Source organism: Podarcis melisellensis (genome assembly GCF_964234715.1).
Source record: "Podarcis melisellensis genome assembly, chromosome: Z".
Lineage (NCBI taxonomy): Eukaryota > Metazoa > Chordata > Lepidosauria > Squamata > Lacertidae > Podarcis > Podarcis melisellensis.
This window is the reverse complement of record NC_138547.1, coordinates 28074094-28093968: the sequence shown is the minus strand read 5'-3', so window position 1 is coordinate 28093968 and position 19875 is coordinate 28074094. Positions and strand designations below refer to the sequence as shown.

The following is a 19875-nucleotide window of genomic DNA, read 5'->3' as shown; positions in this document are numbered from 1 at the left end:
GTGAAGAAAATCTTCTTCACCGTTACTATCACTATTTGGTAGGCTCGACGTTGAGCTCTAGTCTGTGTATGGTCTGATTCAGAAGGAGTTTTCTGCCACCGAAGCTCTAGCCATCTCAGCAATTGTTTCCTCGCCCTCAGCTCTGAAGAAAACCATGGGGCTGTCCGGGCTCCATGCAATCGGAGAGGGCGCTTCAGAGCCAGACAGTTGATAGCCCTGGCTAACTCCGCATTCCAGCGGGCCACCAAGGAATCAGCTGAAAGGCATCAACATGGGATAAAGCATCCCCTACCACTCTCTGGAAGCCAATTGGATCCATTAAGTGGCGGGGCGGACCCTCCAAATTGGTCCCACCTCCCTGCAGAGGGAAAGGGTCAAGGAGAAGTCCAGTTGCACCAGGAAGTGATCTGACCATGGCACTTCTTTTGTTTCACTTTTACTTAGTGTCAGATCACCCCCGTCACTAGAGGTGAACACCAGGTCTAAGGTCCGTGACTATGAGTTGGGCCAAATTTATTCAGGGTCCGCCCCATGGAGGCCATGCTTTCCATGAAGTCCCGAGCAGCCCCTTGTAAGGTCGTGTCGGCTTAGATGTTAAAATCCCCTAGGACAACTAAACTAGGTGTTTCCAGGAGAACATCCACTACGAGCTGAAGCAATCCTGTACTGCCCCTATTGCCCAACTTCCAGAACATGCACTCAGAAAACTGGGTCTTCCCAGTAGGATGCCTGATGCAAGCTAGTGACTTCCTAAAAATCACTGCAAACCTGCCCCTCCCTGCCCACATGACCTGGGTTGCTGTGCTTAAGAGAAACCTGGTGGACAAGCAGCAGCTAAGACAGGGCCATCTGCTTCCTCCAACCTTGCCTGTTCTTAAGCCTCTTTCCTCCCCCTCCCCCCCTCCAATGTTGATTGGGGAACATTCTCTCACTTTACCTTTGTTTTCTAATTACTTCTTCAGTTTTAATTCTGTAGAAAATGTGCTGGTGTAAAAATTATCTGTACTATAAAATAAAATAAAATCTGTACTATAAAATAAAATAACAATATGTTAAAGGTAAGTAAATATGTGTAAGTTTTAGACCGCTATATAGCTCCATTCTTATTTTGGACATCATGTTATATTGGTATATCAAGATGTTTAGCTGGTGTGATACTATGGTGTTGAAAACCAGACATTGCCCAGCCCTACTCTGAAGTTGGCACAGACTTTCCAGCCTTGGAGGGGGATATCCAATGTTTCCATGGCTCCTGGGATGCCCTTCCAGGGAGCATATGATTGTTCTCTAAGTGGTGCAAAAGTATGCCTCAGAGTTGGGATAAGCACTAAATTTTTACATGTTGCTCTCTGTTCAACCCTTCATTATGATCAAGCAATTCTTCGTGAAGGCTGATGCTGCATATGTTTATCCAGAAGTATTTCCCGATGAGTTCAGCTAGGCTTGCTGCCAAACAAGTATTCAGCCTTAGAGTAAATATTAGTAAATCTTTAATAATATGTAAAAAGAAAAACAAATGCAAAACAAGTGTTTTAGTGAACTGATGCTGCTGGTTGGGCTAGCTATCTGGAAAGTTTGTTTGCTGAAGTGACACAAGGACAGTCTGAAGGGCAAAGTTGAAATGCAGTATTTGCAGACAAAATGATAAGGTCTTGTAGGTGTTCAGCAAGATCATACCCCTGACTCTTGCTTGATGTGGCTCTTGAAGAACATTTAGCAAACAACCAAACTTTGCCAATAATGTTTCCCCATAAAAGCAGCTTATGTACTGCAACAAATGTTGCACACCCTCAAAGAATGTGTGCTTTGACTGAAGTCTCAGTGGAAGCAAAGTAGTCTAACCCTTGACCCTGTATATGTGGGATTGGTTGTTGAACTCTAATCCTTGACCCTGGTCAAATCTATTTCTGAACAAAACCATGGCTTAGTGCAGACAAGCAAACATGCAGCTTCCCGGAGAATATCTCAGCTGCTCTGTTCCTCTTACAGTGTGGCTGCTATTGCAATGCTGTGAGCTATGCCATTGTTTGGCTTGGGTCTCATCCACGCCATACATTTAATGTTACCGGAAAAAATAAAGAAGAAATACACAAAGAAATGAACCAACCAACGTCTTAATTTTCAAACCCTTTATTGTTTAATAGTAGTATAAGCATACGCCCGTAGATAAGGGCTGTACAACGTAGCATACAGCGATCCCTTGACATTTGTTATTTTGACAGCTGCTTGCGAGGCAGCGCCCCCTAACAAAGACTACGCAGGTACTGCAGCTGTCAGACGCTGTAGCTGTCAAACCACGTACCTGCAATTTCCACCCTCCCTTCCCCACAGGTGGGCGGGGTTGGCGGCACCGAGCGGGGGCTCACCTGGGCGGGTGCCTCCCACCTCCTTGGGCCGGCCTTTGAACCATCCCCGGCCATGGAGCACAATGGACAGCTGGCCGGGTTTAGCGTCTGTGCCTGCAAAAGCAGCTAAGACTTGCAGAGGAACCTGCTGAGAGTCAGTGAAAGTGTGAAACTCACTTGCAACATTGTATCTAGTCTTGTTATTTTGTACCCAGTAGATCCGTAGTCTATTTTTTATAGTCTAAAGCTTTAAAGTTCAATATAAAATCACGTTTGTGACGGATTTTCAGCATCCCAACGGTGTTTTGCTCAGGGAAAAGATGGCAACTAGAGGAGGAAGGTGAGGCCTGGGGTAGTCATACCACCCCCAGGCGTATGGTCACGTACCCCTGCCCATTCTCGATAGGTGCTAAGTCTCACCTTCCCGACTCTGGAGTGCCAGACTCAAACCCATTCTGAGAACAATAACCAACCGGTTTCAGTACTGGGATACTGGGAGAGACAATGGGGGGTATTTGACTTGGCCGTGAAGACAGAGATTGCTGGTATCACCTGTCTCAACTAGCGCCAGGGATGCCAACTATCCCTGATGGACAAGGCATCAGTTTTCAGCCAAGATGCTACTCCTAGTTTGTGACATATGTGTGACGATTTCAATGTGGGGTTATGGAGGATCTGGAAAACTTTTAAAAGAGGGTTTCACCCTTTGTTCAGGGCTTCTGTCTGTATCTCCTATGTTGACGTTTGGAGTCATTGTTGCAACAATTAAGATCAAGCCCCTTGGCTGCTGTTTCGCTTCTATATCCTGGCTATAATCTTTGTTTGACTCTCCAACCTGAACCTGCAGAAGTTTTCAGCAGTGTTAAAGCACTCTTAAAGGTAAAGGTAAAGGGACCCCTGACCGTTAGGTCCAGTCGTGGCCGACTCTGGGGTTGTGGCACTCATCTCTCTTTACTGGCCGGGGAGCCGGCGTACAGTTTCCGGGTCATGTGGCCAACATGACTAAGCTGCTTCTGGCAAACCACTTCAGAGCATGGAAACGCTGTTTACCTTCCCGCCGGAGCAGTACCTATTTATCTACTTGCACTTTGACGTGCTTTCAAACTGCTAGGTTGGCAGGAGCTGGGACCGAGCAATGGGAGCTCACCCCATGGAATTGTAGCTCTGTGGAGTTCTCAGGATTCTTTGGGGGAAGTCATGACTCATAGTGTTATAAATATGTTTTAAATACATGGTGTGGATATGACTGTAGCATGAAATAGGTACATTTTTTATCTCCCCACCCCACCCCCTGCCACTTACAAAGCACAAAAAAGGCAACTGAACAAACCTTGGCGCTGTTCATAGTTTGTCTGGGATGAAATAAAACACAAGTCCAGGTCCAGATTTAATGCCAGCACCCTTATGAAAAAAGATTACAGCGTCTGGGACTTTTTGGTTTAGAAAAAGGTTGAGTAAGGCTCCATCCACATTTACCGATGCTCTATATTTCTAGGCTTTCCAGGTCTGTGTCAGAGTGTTGTTGTTGTTTTTGCCCCAACACTTTCTCCATGAGAAAGTGCTGTTCTTTGCTGCTGAATTGAAGCAAACAATAATCCACAGAAAACTTGAATTGCCATTTGCTCCAAATCATTGGTAGATATTGGGTCTTCCTGGGAAAAATGGGAGAGGGGAAGAAAGTGCTCATACACAGACCAGGAAAGCGCAGGCCTATGTGCTTATAACAGAGTAATTTTTTTAAAAAATTAAGCATTAAAAACGCCCATAGGTGGGGACTGTGTACCCTTTTATCACAGCCTCACCTTTGTTGGTGAGACTGTGATCAAGGGGCTTCGAAGAAGATGCTGGGACTATGAGTTCTTCAGAACATGAAAGCTTAAAAAGATTGTGACTTCCATATGACAGGATGCTTCCATGTAACAGTTTATTCTGGACTCGCTGCATGTATGTAAGCTTTGCACAGGAGCCACATAACCTTTGTCTTCATCAAAATGCTATCCCATATTCTTTCTTCATTAGACCTGGTGTGGAGGATCACCAGGGACTGCCCTGCTCTCTGCTTCTATCTTGTGAATATGCAAGTGAGCAAGGCTTGCTGATGCTGATGGAGATCAGCTGAGAAACAACCCTGCAACCAACTCCTCCTTGCAGTGGGACCTGATGAGACAAATAAGAAAGGGCTGGGTGAGGGAGACATACAGCTGTTGGCAATGGGGTTCTATGATCCTTATAAATGAGCAAGAGGGTGGGGAAGGACTGTGGCAAACATTGGCCTAGAGAAGGATCAAGGGGCTGATAGACCACAGAGCAAGATGAGGTGTTCAGACAATGCCAGAAAACGGACCCTAAGACGAGCTGCTAGGGTGGTAAGTACATACAAACAACTGAAGCAATAAATCTGGATTAAATGAGGGGAGGAAGAAATATGGGATGCTATTTTTAATGAATATAAAGTCATGTGATTGTTGCAAACAAACAAGCAAACTTGCGTGTGTGAGCTGCACTGAGGCCACAACAAACTACCGGTATGTGGAAACACCCAAGGCCTAAACAGTACTTGCAGAAGTTCTAATGTATACAGAACACACACTTTACATGTGGTTTCCCTGACATGTGGTTAATGTATCAGATCATCTCACAAAAACATCTTGCACTAAGTTTCCACTATCTGTTTGAAGCAGAGGTAACCCATCTCTGAGTGTGCAGTTGACTAGCACTGTATGAAATTCAGAGATACCAGAAAGATACAAAATGATGACTGAGTGCTGGCGCTGTGCTATCATACAGCACATGTTGCTGGGTAATTTTCCTGCCTCATCCGGAAACTGTTTTCTTGGTGGTTTGGCTTGCTTTCATTTCAGGTTATGCTATTTAATCTTAAGAGCAGCAGCAACTTTTTATGTTTTGAAAATGGGAGTCAGACAAGAACCTTTCTGGTCCCTGGTTATATTGCAGTACAGTACAGTATTAGGCACGTTTAGCAGGCCTGTTCCAAAGCCGCCAAGTTCTACACGTTTCATTGCAGAATCCATAGGAGCCAACTCTTAGGGGCCTGAGGTCCCTTTGCCCCCCCCCCCCATAAAAACATTTGAGGGGGCCAGGCATGGATGTAGAGGCGCTTTGTTGGACGGGGGCGGGGCGGGCAGAACCGAGTTATCTGCAACATGTTTGGTCAGTTAATTAAACACTTTTATTTATTTATTTACTGGATGGAGGGGCAGTTGCACCCCCTTGGCTGCCCCCCCCCCAATAAAGTTGATGGGTATCGCCATTCAAATAGTGCATGTGTGCGGCATCAAGTGATTGATTATGCAGGGTGGGGCTTACCTGCGCGGCGCAGACCCCACCCCTATCCCCCAGTGTTTTATTCAAGTTTGCACCCCCCTGCCAGAAATTCTTTTAAGATCTACTGACAGGGCAGTAATGCCACTTATGTGTAGCATACATAGGGACGGGCGAAATTTGTCCATTTCGGTTCATCTGAGTTTCCAGTATTAAATCATTTCTACGTCTTCTTGAAGTGCTTCTAAATGGAGTGTGTGTGTGTGTGTACAAACAAAATTAATTTGTGCGCGTGTGTTTGTGCGCGTGTGTGCGCATTCCCACGTTACGCGCGTTTCAGTCTCGGCCAACACGTTTCTCTGCCGGGAGAGGGAGACTTTGAGGTTGCTGTTGTTGTTATTTTACCTAAGCCTGACTCTTTTTATCTTTACCGCGTTAGGCCCCGCCCCTCCATCTAGGTGGCCGACCGAGAGGCCCTATCGGCGCTTGTGGCAGCAGCAGCCGCCTCAGCAGCAGAAGGAACCGGAGCAGAGCGAACTACGACCGCCGCGCAAGAGGCGGACGCCCGGCTCCTATCACAGCCGCTGCCGCCGCCGCAGCCGCCGCCAACAACATGGTGAAGATCTCTTTCCAGCCGCCCTTCGCCGGCAAAGACCAGTCCAAGAAGGAGGCGGCCGAGGTGCTGGTGGCCGACAAGGTGAGCGCGGGTCGAAGCTGCGACGTCGGCCCGTAACCGGCCGCCCTTTAATCTCCCTTCCCCCACCGGCGCCATTTTGTTGGTGGCGGCGGAACGGGAATTAGAAGGGAAGTAAAAACACACGACGGAGAGTGCGAGAGGGGGGCGCGCGCATCGGGGGCGCTCCCTCCACCAGCACTAGCACCCCAATAATGCACCTTCGGGGAGCAAAATAATGGCGCCGCTGCCTTGGCGAAGGCCTCTTTAACCCCAAAGGCAGCCCCATTCCTAAGCCACTTCAGAGACCGGGTCCTGTCATCTCTAGCCGGACAGCTCTTTCGCCTTTTCAGACACACACCCATCTGCCCCCCCCCCCTTATTTAAACCCATTTCGCAATCGGCAGGTGCCTTGGATCCATAGCTGTCAACTTTTCCCTTTTCTTGCGAGGAATCCTATTCAGAATAAGGGGATTTCCCTTTTTTAAAAAAGGGAAACGTTGACAGCTATGCTTGGATCAGGCCGCGGACCCTCCTAGCTTTTCTAGCCCGCACCTGCATTAGGCGCGTATAAAGTGTGAATAATAATAATAATAATAATAATTAATAATACACGACAGCCCCTGCCTGCAGACTCATACTCCCAAAAAAGACGACACCAAAAAAGAGAGAGGAAGTGATAGTGACAGTGGTGGTTTTAAGGGTAAGGGGAGAATTAATGCTGCTGCTGCTTGTGATTTGGATTGCAAAGCTGCCTTGAGTGTATGTGAAATTTAAGTAATAGTTGCTAGGTTTTTTAATAACAACAATAGCATTAAAACATATTTTCTCCTGCGTTTGACTGGGTGTAGTGTGCTGGTTTGTGACCCCCTTAGTCCAACACTTGCAACCCAGCAGTGGTTTAGTTGTGGAGTAGCCTGCTGCAAGCATCCCAGACACTGCACCTTATAAAAGGATGCTGGTGTTCCATAACACAATGGTATGGCAGATGCTTTGCACGAAGAGGCTGCCAGGTTTTAATCCCTTGCCTCTCCGGCTACATAAAGGATCTCTGCTAGCATGTGCAAGACATTTGTCTAAGATCCCGGGACACTGTAGTTTAAGCTGACATTGATTCTAAGTCCACCGGTTAAAAGTGCAGAAGTAGGTCACACACATGCATGTAAGGGGGGGGGGGCATTGCACCTGTGTAAATGTACCTGTACATTATGGGGGTTTCTACTTTGCCTTTTAAACAACTTATCAATGTGACTAACCAAAATATATACATCAGAGTACACATATGGGTAGTGTTGAATGAGCCCTAGGCAAGTGAGGGTAGGATTTCAGCATAAGTCTTCCACTTCTTTCAGGTTCTGGAGCCCTCTCAAATGCATTAGGGGACCACTTCTATTCTTCTTTTAAACCACCCTTGTCCCAATGTTTTGTATATGTTCCCTGATAACTTTTTCATAGCTCTATATGTATAGGGGCTGGGAGTTGAACCTGGAACTCGCTGCATGCAAAACAACAGTGGAACTTTTTGCATTGATTTTCCTGGTATTATTATTATTATTATTGGTGCAAGCCTGCATAGAAAGTGCAGTTTTCTTTAACACATTAATATCACTCCGCCTCTGTTCAGAGCCATCTTCCCTTAGTATCTCCAAGGACCTTAAGGTGGCATACATGTTTTCCCCCTGTGATAGAGGTTAGGCTGGGAGATGGTGACTACTCCGTTGTCATCAAATGAGCGTCATGACTCAGGAGGGGATTGAAATCCAAGTTCTTCTAGGTCCAACATTCTAACCACTACACCACACAGCTGAGGCTTAACACACAGATGGTGCTTTGCCTGTTTCATAGTTGCCCTAAGTGTTGTGTTGGTGGGTTTTGCTTATATACATTAGGATAGCTAGTGTCTGTCTTTTTCTGGCCAAATGCTCTTCTCTGTGTTTTCCTGCACAAAAGTTGTGACTCATTCTCAATTTAAAGAAGTGGTTGATTGACAGTGCATATGTTTGTGCATGATTGCATTTGGAAATGGTTGCAAACATGTACTGGGGAGCTGCAGGCAGTTGAAGAACACCACATTGTGACACAAATACTTGCTTCACGTGTGATAGCTGTGTGCCATCTCTTACTTTGTAGCATGTAAAGCAACCTTAATTGCTTCAGTGCCAACAGATCTCTGCTTTATCCTCATGTTGGAAATAGCTACACTTCCATTGCAGGATAGATCTAGATAGTGGAAAGCTGGTTTGATTGTAGCTCCCATGTGATCACTGAATATTTTAAATCCTTAAGTTTCAGTAAAATCCACAATGCATTAGAAACTAAATGCAAGCCCTTAATAACATAATCTTAAATTTGGCCTTCTATCCCTGCCCATTTTTACCTGGAAGAAAGCTCACTATAAATGCAGTGGGGCTTGTTTCTGATTAAAGATGTACATTTGATTGGTTTGCAGATATGTCTTGACTCTGATGGAGAGTTCATGCCTAAATTTGAGGCATGTGAAGGCCTAGTTCCAAAACTTTGAGTTTTCATTTATACAAAAGTGTCTCAACATTACAGGTGATCCATATTTTATGGTTCTAAGCTTATTTACATGGAAACAAAATCTACAGAAGGCCCAGTATGTCCCCTAGCAAAATATAATAAAGATAACCATCACATGCATCCTCCTCACCCAAGAGGAGTGACTAGACAGCCTTGCCTAGTTTCCTGTCTAGCAGTAAAAAAACCAGGTACGAGTGGTGCATAAATAGAATCCTTTCAAACATAAAATGGAAATGTTGCTTTGTTTTCACAGATGTTTCCTCTCTTCTTACTTTCATTTTAGGTGAAATAATTGAACTGAAATGTGCCTGAACCCTTATTTCCTACAAATTTCCAACAAGTGGCAGACCTGCTTTTTCTAGTGTTACAGTTCACTTTTGAGATTGTGCAAGTAAAAGCATTATGAGAAATTTGTTTTGCAATTCAGCATTTGTATTGGCATAATGATTCAGAGGGTGGAGGCTACTGATGACTAGCAAAGTTTATGCAACATTCCTGGTTTGATTCCTGATAACCAGCCAAAGAACCTCTTGGAGCAGAGAGTCTGGGAAAGATTTCTTTGTGAGCCTTTAGGAGATGCTGCTAGGCAGACATGATAGGTACAGACCTGCCTTCAAATGCTGGGTTACTATGTAATCTCTGTAAAGCAGTGGTACAATGTAATGTGCCAAAAGGATGCAATGTGCCAAAAGGTACTCTTAATCCTCCCCCCCCCACATTCAGTCCCTCAAAAGTTTCCCAGTCAGGTTATAGACTATGCATAACTAATTTTCATGTCTTTCTCTAATGTTATAAATCACACATTCTACTCCCACCTCTAGACAGGACTGCAGCAAACATCCACTTGGCCTGCATCTGCCACTGATTTGTGTACTTGAACCAATAGTCTGCTGAATAGACAATATTGGGCAAGTTATAAGGCAGCTTCATATGTTTAAACATGCAGCTATTAATACTATAATGAAATTTTGCAGGTAGTTACTTGAAAAGAATGAATTGCTGTTTGGGATTGTGAGATTAGACAATTAATGTGCAGGCTCACTTGTTATTAAGTATCAAGAAGACATGCATGACAGTTCTTTGGGCAGAAAGGAAATACTGTTGTGGCTGTTACATTCTAATACTAATTTTGCTATTTACTGCAGAATGCTATTTTATTATCTGCAGTCTTGCAAAACTTATCCTTGAACATACAGTTTTAACATTTTGAACTGGCTATAACATTGCATAAGAGTCTAAGGTCGAGTTTATTGCTTTCTGAATTTTTTTCTGGTGGGCTAGGGGCACAACTGTTTATTATCCTGTGTCTGGCACATTCAGAAGAATGTTTAGCTTTCCAGCTTCAGGGTTGTCCTCCACCCTGCAATTCACTGAGCTCCTTGCAAAAAGGGATGGGCTAAAAATAGATGATTGTAAATATTTTGGTCTTGGTGTTCCTAATATTGGGATTTTCTGTAATACATGAAGTTGAATTAAACCAGGCTTTGACTGGACTAAAATATATATTTGTGCATGAAATTAAATTGTCTTGATCTTTGCAATAGTACATGAGTAGTTCTCCCAAAAGCTGATGTGGAAATAACCAGTGTGGCTAGTAATTCCTTGTGAACTGTGCAGGAGCTGTACATTTTGATTGTACAGGTAGCACATTGGTGCCTGCTCTTTTCTTCATTTACTCTGGCTCAGTTAAAAGGCAGGTTACAACTTGACCACGGTGCCTGACTCTGGATTTTTGAAGATGCTTGGCTTCAACTAAATGACATAATTGAAGCTGGAAAAAGCATATTTAATTTTAACATGCTAGCATCAGATTTCAAGATGCTTGAGCAAACTAGTGAAGAAATCTTCCTGGCTTGTATATACACAGCTGAAGTTAACTTTCTGTAGAGCAGAACTGAAATTATATTAGACAATTATATGGATTCTGAAACTTTAGAACCCAAGCTACTTGCTTACTAAAAGTGCAAATATGTTTTGGCTGTTAGTATTGCCCTTTTTTTATTAAAAAAAAGGCCACATATCTAGCATTGTTAACTGGCAAAATTGCTTCAACAGCATATTAGGTTCTCAGAGAACTAGAATATTATTTGCATAGTAGAAGTTCAGAATCTGCTGATGCTTCTTTTTCGATAGTTTATAACTTGCTGTTCCTCTTCTAAATCTGAGGGTGGAGAGGTAAGGAGGAGGAATGTCTCATCTTGCCAACCCTTTGGATACTTTTATAGTCCTACTGTACTGATGATTTGAGTGGACAAAGATCCTTGAAATCAGTTTAACATCTGAATTTCCTGTTTTAAAACTCATTATTTTTTTTTTAAATGAGCTTAGCTGAATGTTAAAAGCAAATGCCACACTGAAACCTCTCAGCTGATAATGCTCTTGAACAAGCAAGGCTAAATATGCATGTCATTGAGTCATACTGCTTTTGTTTTTAGAATTATTGAAATAATCTTCCTTTTGAAGTCACACACCTCATAAATATGATCTTGATGTTAGCAATTATGGATTGGAAGGTCATCACAATTTTGTGGTTTTGTGTATATTTGCAGTTAACCACAACCCCTTTAAATGTTCTTTGCCATAAATGTGAGCAAGGAGCAAATGCTGTTGAATAGATAAATTGACTTTTTATAACTTTAAAGAGTTATAGAAGTTATAACTGACAGATGTTGCTGAGAAACAGCTCCAATCACCCCTGACCATTGGCCATGATGTCTGGAACTGATGGGAATTGGAGTTCAACATTTAGAATGTCACAGGTTCCCCATCCCTGCCTAACACTTAAGGAAGGATTGTCTTGGGAGGGGAAGGGAACAATGAGCTGAATTATGTTAAGGGAAGTTTAAAATGTGAAACCTTTATTTTTGCAGCCTAGTAGGTAAAATTCACTGTAGCACCGTTATGTAATTTAACAGGAGGCACAAATCCATCTGTAGTTTTTTAAAGGCTATTCACTGTTTGTGTTTAAAGCAGATGCTATGGCATCCTTGTTTTAAACCCAAACAAAGGGCTCAAAACACGTTCCATTCTCCCATGAATGAAATATAGGTGTACTATGGCATCCTTGGGTCAAACATTTCTCAAGGGTGTTGTCTGGCACTGTTGGCTTTCCCCTTGAAGTGTGGTATCATCCTGCTGAGCCAAGGTAAGGTGTAATTAGTTAAAGAAAATATTGTCTCCAAGACAACAAAGAACTTAAGTTCTCTCTCTCTCCTTCTCTCTCTCTCTCTCTCTCCTGAAGGATCCAGAAGTTGCAACACATGGGCACGAAAGTTCATCTGGAAGATGTCTGCTGATTCTTTTGGGTCTTGCGCTTATATTAGCAGGAGTGGTGGTTGGTGGAGCCTGCCTCTATAAGTACTTCATGCCAAGGGTAATGGAAATACAACTCTTTCCCCCCTTTTTTCCTTTTGCAGATAAAATTGACAAAGCAACTATAAACATACAAAATAAGCAAAATATTCCACACAGTGTAAGCATGATATGTAACTGAATTGGAATATGGGTCTAAACTTAGATCTGCACCTCAAAGCTGTGGCACTGAGGAAGCTAAGAACTTAAAAAGTGAATATGCCTGGATTCCTCTCATGTTTGTGACTGGGACAGCCAGAGTTATCTTGCTGAACTGAGGCCTCAGTCCTGGGGGCCGCCATCTTGGCTTTCCCCCTCCTTGTCCTTGTACTGTGGCAGGCCCCATGGGGCCCTGTGAGATCCTTGCGTCTTGCAGGATCTCTGATGCATCCTTCCCTGAAGCTTCCATGTCTGCCTCAGTAGGACTGGCATTCTTGGCAGTTCTGCTGCTTGTCATGATTTGGGTGCCAGACTCTGCACTGCAGCATCCTGAGATGGTAAGCTGGTCTTGGACATCTTAGTGGTGTTGGGGACCAAGTCTTGTCTCCCTGCCCCCAACCAAAATATTTTTTAAAAAATATGCAGAAAAGTTCAAAACTTTTATTTAACTGTGTGATTGTAGCAGATCTGCTATTTTCTTGAAGGACTTTGCAAACACAACTCAAACTGCTGTGAGCTTATACATTAACAGAATATATTATAGGCCACATGTTCTGAACAAAGTTTAATAGACAAAACATTGAGTCAGGAGGAATTTGTGGAAATGTTTAATACAAGTATTTGTTACAACAGTGCCATCACACAATTCACACATTGAAAGTCACCTTTTCAGCTTGTCTGCACCAGTCTTACACATATATTTTACAAGGGGTTAGGTACAGTTGGAATGTCATTTATTACAGTTCTCTCATGCATCTAATGAAATGGAGAAATGCCTTCCTCTAATAAACTGAAAAGACTTAAATAAATGTGAAACAGTATCCTGAACATTTGTTCCACATTAACTTTAAAAATTACAGCATCTTTGCTGGAAAACAACTAACTTGGAAGTAATTTGTATTTCTTTGCTAACTTGGAAGTAATTTGTATTTCTTTGCTAACTTGGAAGTAATTTGTATTTCTTTGCATATACCTCTTACGCACCTCTGTTTTTTGTTGTTTTTGAACTGTAATTAAATGACTTTATTGCAGCTAACAGAACCACAAAAACACTTGCCCTCATTAGATATTTTTTTTGCCCAATATTGATTTTATTTCAGGTGACACTACAGAAGTGGAAAGTCTGCTAAAATGCATTATGATTGTTGCAAACCAATGATGGGTTGTACCCAGCTAAGTTATACTTCGAGTAGACTCATTGCAATTAACAGACCCAAGTTAATAATTTTAAATGGGTCTGCTCTAAATAGCACTGGATAATCTGTCCCTAAAAGAAGTCTCATAATTGATTACTGTGATTTATTTTTAGCGTGCAATGATGCGTGGGCAAATGTGTTACGCGGGAGAGGATCAGCAAGAGCAGGCAGCCGAACCCTACTTCTTGCCCATTGCTGAAGAAGCTGACATTCGTGAGGATGATAATATTGCCATCATTCAGGTTCCTGTTCCAAAATTCTCTGACAGTGATCCTGCGGCGATTGTTCATGACTTTGAAAGGGTGAGTTGTGACAAATCTAGAACTTTTCTTTTTGAAAATCACACCATCTGTTGAGTTTTCATAATTGGCAACACAAAAAACAAACACCCTCATCCTTCTACATCAAATAACAGAAATAATGTTAGTAACAGCTAGCCTTGTTGCTTGCTTTAATTTTGGTTCACCTGGTGCAAGTTAGTACAAGCACATAATTCACAGCTTCAGCTTACTGGCCACTAGTCTTGCCTAAAACAAATCAGGAATGTTTCTCCTTTTTTGAGTCTTAATTTTGTGTGTTAAATTGTCCATTATTAGTCCCCCGCCCCTTTTAAAATGCAGTCTCTTTACATTTCAGGTAGCAGCTCCTGAGGGTGTATACTTGTGTTAGGAAAAGTTGTGGTGGGCAGTTTGAGAGCTACCATTTCAAGGAAGAGGGAAACAAAAGACTGAGGTGGAGAGTGTGGGTCACATGTATTACAGGCTGGCAGTTCCCACCCCTGCTGTAGCCTGTCCACTGGTAGCAGTTATTCATTATCATGTATAGGTTTAAGAAAGTGCCTTAATCCAGGGTGAAAATAGGTTGAAACTTTGTGCTGAAAAACTGAATGCAATAGTAATGGTGATCCTGGAAATGGGGTGGTGCCTTACATTCCACAACAGTAGTGTTCTGGCTGTAACTGTGTTTTGAGATACATAGGTCTGCCATGCTTCGCAGTCTATAATTCTATGTTTTTAAAAGTATGAATGTAGCTCTGCAAAGCTGCTATTTATAAAACTTTCCAATAAGGTTGGTATTCAACATAGATTTAGCACTTATTTTCAGATAATAAATCTCCTTTTTATTCTTGGTTCTGTTGTCACTATGTCATATGCTCTCTGCCACCTTAAACCTGTTACATGAGTTGCAAGTGATTTATGTGCAAATTGCTTATCTTCAAAATGGATGTCAAGAATGTATTACTCTAAGACCTATGGTTAGAATGGCTGTTTTAAAAAGTTATTAGCATCTTTGCTTGCCAAAATAGATTCTCTTACTCCATTGGAAAGAACTCTTTCTCTGTGTTGGACGGGAACCTTTTGATAAATCCCAGTACTTGAAACTTTATTGCTTCTCTTCAAATCGGTTACATAATTTCATTGATTTAATCTGTAAAGTGCTTGGAATATTTTTATAAGAACTAATTTGAAAACAATGACTTAAGGAAGTTAAGTGAAGGAAAGTTTTCTGCCCCCTCTTCCTACCTATACTCACTCATGCCTCTCTAGAGGGTTGGGGAACCCTCTTGAATAATGTGGAACTGATCACACGTTGCTGCTGGAAAAAGACGAAAAAATTTGCTTCTCTTGAGATACCTTCCATTATCTTAGAGACCAAGACAACAGGCGTATTAAAGTATGTATTCAAATTACTGAGATTTCTTGTTTCTTCTTGCAGCTCCTGACAGCCTACCTTGATCTGCAGCTGGGTAACTGCTATGTGATCCCTCTGAACACGTCCATTGTTATGCCACCACGGAATCTGATGGACCTCTTTTCAAAACTAACGGTTTGCATTGTTTCAGTGTAACATGGGGAAGAGTTTTCTTTTTCTATGAAGACAGTGAAATGTATTATTGTTTATCAATGGTATCTTTTCTTCAGCGATATCTTTAGCTGGCACATAGCTTGCTTACGAAAAGTCTGTGGATGGCCAGTGTTGGTTGACTGATGGCTTATTGAGAGCATCTGTATCACTGATGCCAAAAGTATAAACACTGTTTTCAGTATGATGCACGTAATGTTTTTATTTGCGTCACTCAGAATTTATAGGCAGAGATAGGACAAGCATAACTATGTCTAGACCTTCTTACTTGCATTTAGATGCAGGCAGCTGATGAGACTGAATAGATCTCTTCTTAACTTTGTTACAAGCCCAGGCAGGGGCTGCTTCCTAAATCAAGTAAACTAAATTAAAATGAGACTTCCTTCCAAGTGGATTGGTGCGGGAGCCTTTTTCAGTCTAAGGTTCACATTCACTCCTGGGCAGCCTGGAAGCCAAATGCAAACAGGAGGTGGAGTAATGGATTTAACGACTACCTTTGTACAGGAGGCTACCTTCTAGCCATGCAAAAGCCAGAGGTTTACACACACACACACACACACACACACACACACACACACACCATACTAGGAAGCAAGAGAAATTATCATTATTCATGGACAAATCCTTCTTCAGAAATTTTTATCAAGTGCATTTGGTAAGAACTCCTAGAAACATGACCCGAAGGAATAACCTTTTGTGATCAAGGTCTGGGCACACTATCTGCAATAAATCTTGCTTTAATTATCTGAAGTTTTCACCTTTTCTCATAGATTCCACATGTATAGTTGCTCCCTTTATTTAAAGTTCCTTTGCAAATGTGAATCTTCTTCTTTGGGTATTGAAAAAAAAGAACTGCAAATATTCATATTGGTGTTATTTGTGTTTTTCCACAGACTGGTTCCTATTTGCCTCAGACTTACCTTGTTCGTGAAGAAATGGTTGTGACAGAAAAGATTGATAATGTGTCGGATCTGGGCATTTTCATTTACCAGCTCTGTGTAGGGAAGGAAACTTTCAGGCTTCAGCACAGAGATAAGACCAATGGTGAGTATTTCAACTGAGAATGTAAACTTAGCTTCTTATCTTAAGCAGAAAAAAATAAAATCTAAAAATCTTCTGTAAGTTTCCAGAAAGAGCTTTACTTGATAAATCTATCTAGTTTTTTCTTTTTAAATTTTCCTTTAATAGAAAAGGCTTTTTCTTTCTAAGGTTACATATGGGAAAGTGGAGGTACATAGTGAGACTAAATCATTAAATTAAACTGGTGAAAAGTCAATGTTAACACCTCTAGCAGCAGTTCAAGCATGAATATTCTGATAAAGTCAGAAATTTAAGATTTTGTTCAGAATCTAAAATGTTTGAACAGTTAGCTGCATTGGTGTCTTGCTGGATGGTATTTTGGAAGTATTTGGTTCAGTATTCAGCTAGTGAATTGTGGGAAACTTCACACAGTGGCTCATTTCCAGGGTAGGAAAAGTGTTTGTACCCAACCTGCACATCACTATCCCCAACACTCCTTCCAAAATTGCATTTCCCTGGTTTTAAATCAATAGATACATTCAGCTTGGCACATGCAGCCATAAACATACTAACCAGGAAATAAAACTTCTGTCTGAAATCTTCATATACTGTTCAGCATTAATTGGTGTTGTGTTCTCTTATTTAGGCCTCCAGAAACGCTCCGCTGAAAAGTGTCATTCAATCCGGCACTTTGAAAACTTGTTTGTTGTGGAAACCAAGATCTGTCAGCAGTGAAAAGTACAGGGTAGAAAGTGACAATCACACATCTTCATTAAGAAGTCGAAGCTTTATATCTTTATTTTCAGAATTAAAACATGCAGTGATAATCAAAACCTTATGCTTTTTTGTGGGTTGCTTAAATTTAAAAACAAAAGAAGGAAATTCCAAATTTACCATGATTTTTTCTTTGTGTCCCTGGTGTGGCTAAATTTTCTAGCTTTCATTCGCACTTGCTAACACAAAAGTGAATACCCTATACCCACCTGATTATCTGTTTCACAGCATAGTCTTACACGTCTACTTGGAAGTCTTATTTTGTTAAGAGACTTACTCCAAATTAAGTGTGTAGGATTGCAGCCTCAAACTAATTTAAAAAAGGACTGCAAGTAGCAAATTCCTACATAGAAATGTAGTCCACCTGACTCTTTACAGAATGATGAAAGTAACACATTAATATCTGGTTTGCACATTTATATGTAGCTCTGTAGGATTGCTCTACATTAAGTCTGGTAAGAAACTACATCAAGACTTCTAAGGTTTATTTGAACTTCATAGGAGAAGCATGTAAACTAACCTTGGTAATCATAAACATTTTTTTTCCATTTTGTGCAATTACTGTATTGAACTTGTATGTATATTTGGAACCTTCCCTGAGTTGACTTTAGTACTTCTTTATTTTGGTTCTTTGGTGATATTTAGTTATATGTTCAGGAGCAGTTACTCTTTAAAAGCTTTTATGTTAGTATTTTGGCGCTGGACTGGTTTCAACATCTTTATTGCAAGCTTATGTAATTACAACCTGATTTGGCCCAATTGTCATTGTTTCTGTAGCTGTGAATTCCAACCTCCCAAGCCTATATTTCAGAGAATAACTTCTTATAAGCACAGTAGCACTAAGACTGCAGTTGAAAGTATTATCTTTGCTTAAGACTGTGGTACACGATGGTAAAGGGATTGTTAGTGAGCTGCTAAGTTGAGTGTTTTGTATAAGGGACTTTATATTTCTCACAAATCCTGCAGCCCTCCAATAAATGTTTCTTTAAGACTATGGTGGTGGTCTCACTTTGTTGGCAATAAAAGTAGTTGTGAGAGGGAATATTAATGCTGTCAAAATATTGGTAGCGTATCACTCCTGCGCTGAAACTGCTATAGTCAAGAACCATGTATTCTACAGTACTTCAGAATGTTATATTAGGTGCAGAATCTAGTTGCCTAAGAAACTTAGGCTTTCAGGTTTGTGTTTTGCCATCATTGTTCTGAACTGTAGGCAAAGATTAGTGTATCTCTAGAGCTAAAGGCATGGAGTAATTGATCATAGGGTTTCCTTTTCTCTCACAGACTAACAAAGAATAAAGTATGTAACTTGTATATAGTTGGAGAATAAAGTATGCACCTGAGAGAGGCATAATTTAGCCTGCTGAATTCATTTATTCATGGGTGGGGTGGGAGGTGCTTGTGAATCCTGTTTACTGAAAACCTTACTGTACACCAAATAAGGAAGTTGTCAGATAGGCTACTTTGTCCTTCATCCTTTAATACAAATGCAAGTCCATCTTAAAAATTGATCTAGTGCACTGGACCTTTGCTGTCTGAAGTCTTGTGGTACTTTTTGTTTAAATATGGAAAGTGGTGCTCTTTAGTTACCTTTTGCCATGCAAGACAAGTTAATAACTTACAGACCTTATGTGATTCTGATAGGAGCTTTAATTATATATCCCATCCTGCCTCAGAGAATAAACACTTTCTAGTTCCAGAAACAGGTCCACTTTTTATTTTTGCAAGCTTTAGTGTTATTATTTTTTAGTTTGTTATAGACTATGGGGGCCTTCCTTCTACCTGGTGGAGATAAGTACCCTTTCAAAAGCTGATCATGGTTGTCACTGCCTGCCTATAGAATATTGAGTCATGGAGCCATTCTGCCTACAGGAACTACCTTTGTCTTTCCGCAATCAGTAGGTGCTCAAGAAGTGCCGCACTTTTTAATTACTTGATCCTCTTACCTACAACCTTTTCTTTAGGTACTCCATGGTTGTGGGGGAAGAACAGGTATCTACTGCTACAAGTGGTGGCTTGTTGGTAAAAATTAGCTAAGTATTTACTCCCTTTCCAAAAGCTGACATCTGCAAACAAATACACATGCTGGAACTGGAATGTTAACATTTGCACCTGTTGTATGTCAAGACTGTTCCTTGCAAAACTCTCAAGGATGCAGCCTTGAGTTAGTGCTTGTTATCCCTTACAAAATAGATATGTCACTTATCCACTAGATGGCGAAGTTGGCAAGCAAGTTTTAAGCCTTCTAGCCTTTTAATGTTCTTGATGAGAGCATGCTTATGCTTCACACCAACTAATCTGGAAATAAGTTTGATACTCCAGGGAAGCAACATATGATCCAGAATCATGCCTTTTGGAAGGGCAGTGAAGGCTTATCACCTTCATAACATTTGGTGTAGATCCGGACTTTTTACACCCATTTGTGCCCATTAATACTGGGAGGGCTACAGTTTACATGTAAACTTTTCAGACTGCCATCTGGTAAGCTGCATGCCCAAGACAAGCCAGCCTCTTATGCACATTGTGGTCACTTGGGCATACAGTAACTGGAGCAAACAACTTGCAGAGAATATTCCAAAAGCAGTCTGGATTTCTTATTGTTAGGTTCTTGCAGCAGGAAGGGGGAATAGCCTTTTATACCAAATTCAATTAACTCATGTTCTGCACAGCC

General features: G+C 41.5%; 1 protein-coding gene and 1 long non-coding RNA gene across 2 annotated transcripts in view; both read left to right on the top strand.

The window, feature by feature from the left end:
- The window catches only part of LOC309362094, a 255680-nt gene that overhangs the window by 32347 nt on the left and 203458 nt on the right, over positions 1 to 19875 (top strand). The window lies entirely within an intron of this gene.
- On the top strand, positions 6019 to 18198 carry ITM2A (integral membrane protein 2A). Its single transcript, XM_081897506.1, has 6 exons — positions 6019 to 6324; positions 12083 to 12214; positions 13661 to 13849; positions 15264 to 15374; positions 16304 to 16454; positions 17077 to 18198. Exons 1-6 carry the CDS (start codon positions 6241 to 6243, stop codon positions 17163 to 17165), a joined length of 756 nt encoding a protein of 251 aa, XP_081753632.1. The 5' UTR covers positions 6019 to 6240; the 3' UTR covers positions 17166 to 18198.

Excerpts from the sequence above, each read along its gene's own strand:
- ITM2A (XM_081897506.1), top strand. The coding sequence starts at position 6,241 with ATGGTGAAGATCTCTTTCCAGCCGCCCTTCGCCGGCAAAGACCAGTCC. Across the intron at positions 13,850-15,263 it reads TTGTTCATGACTTTGAAAGG|CTCCTGACAGCCTACCTTGA; the intron begins GTGAGTTGTGAC and ends TTCTTCTTGCAG. Across the intron at positions 15,375-16,303 it reads ACCTCTTTTCAAAACTAACG|ACTGGTTCCTATTTGCCTCA; the intron begins GTTTGCATTGTT and ends GTTTTTCCACAG.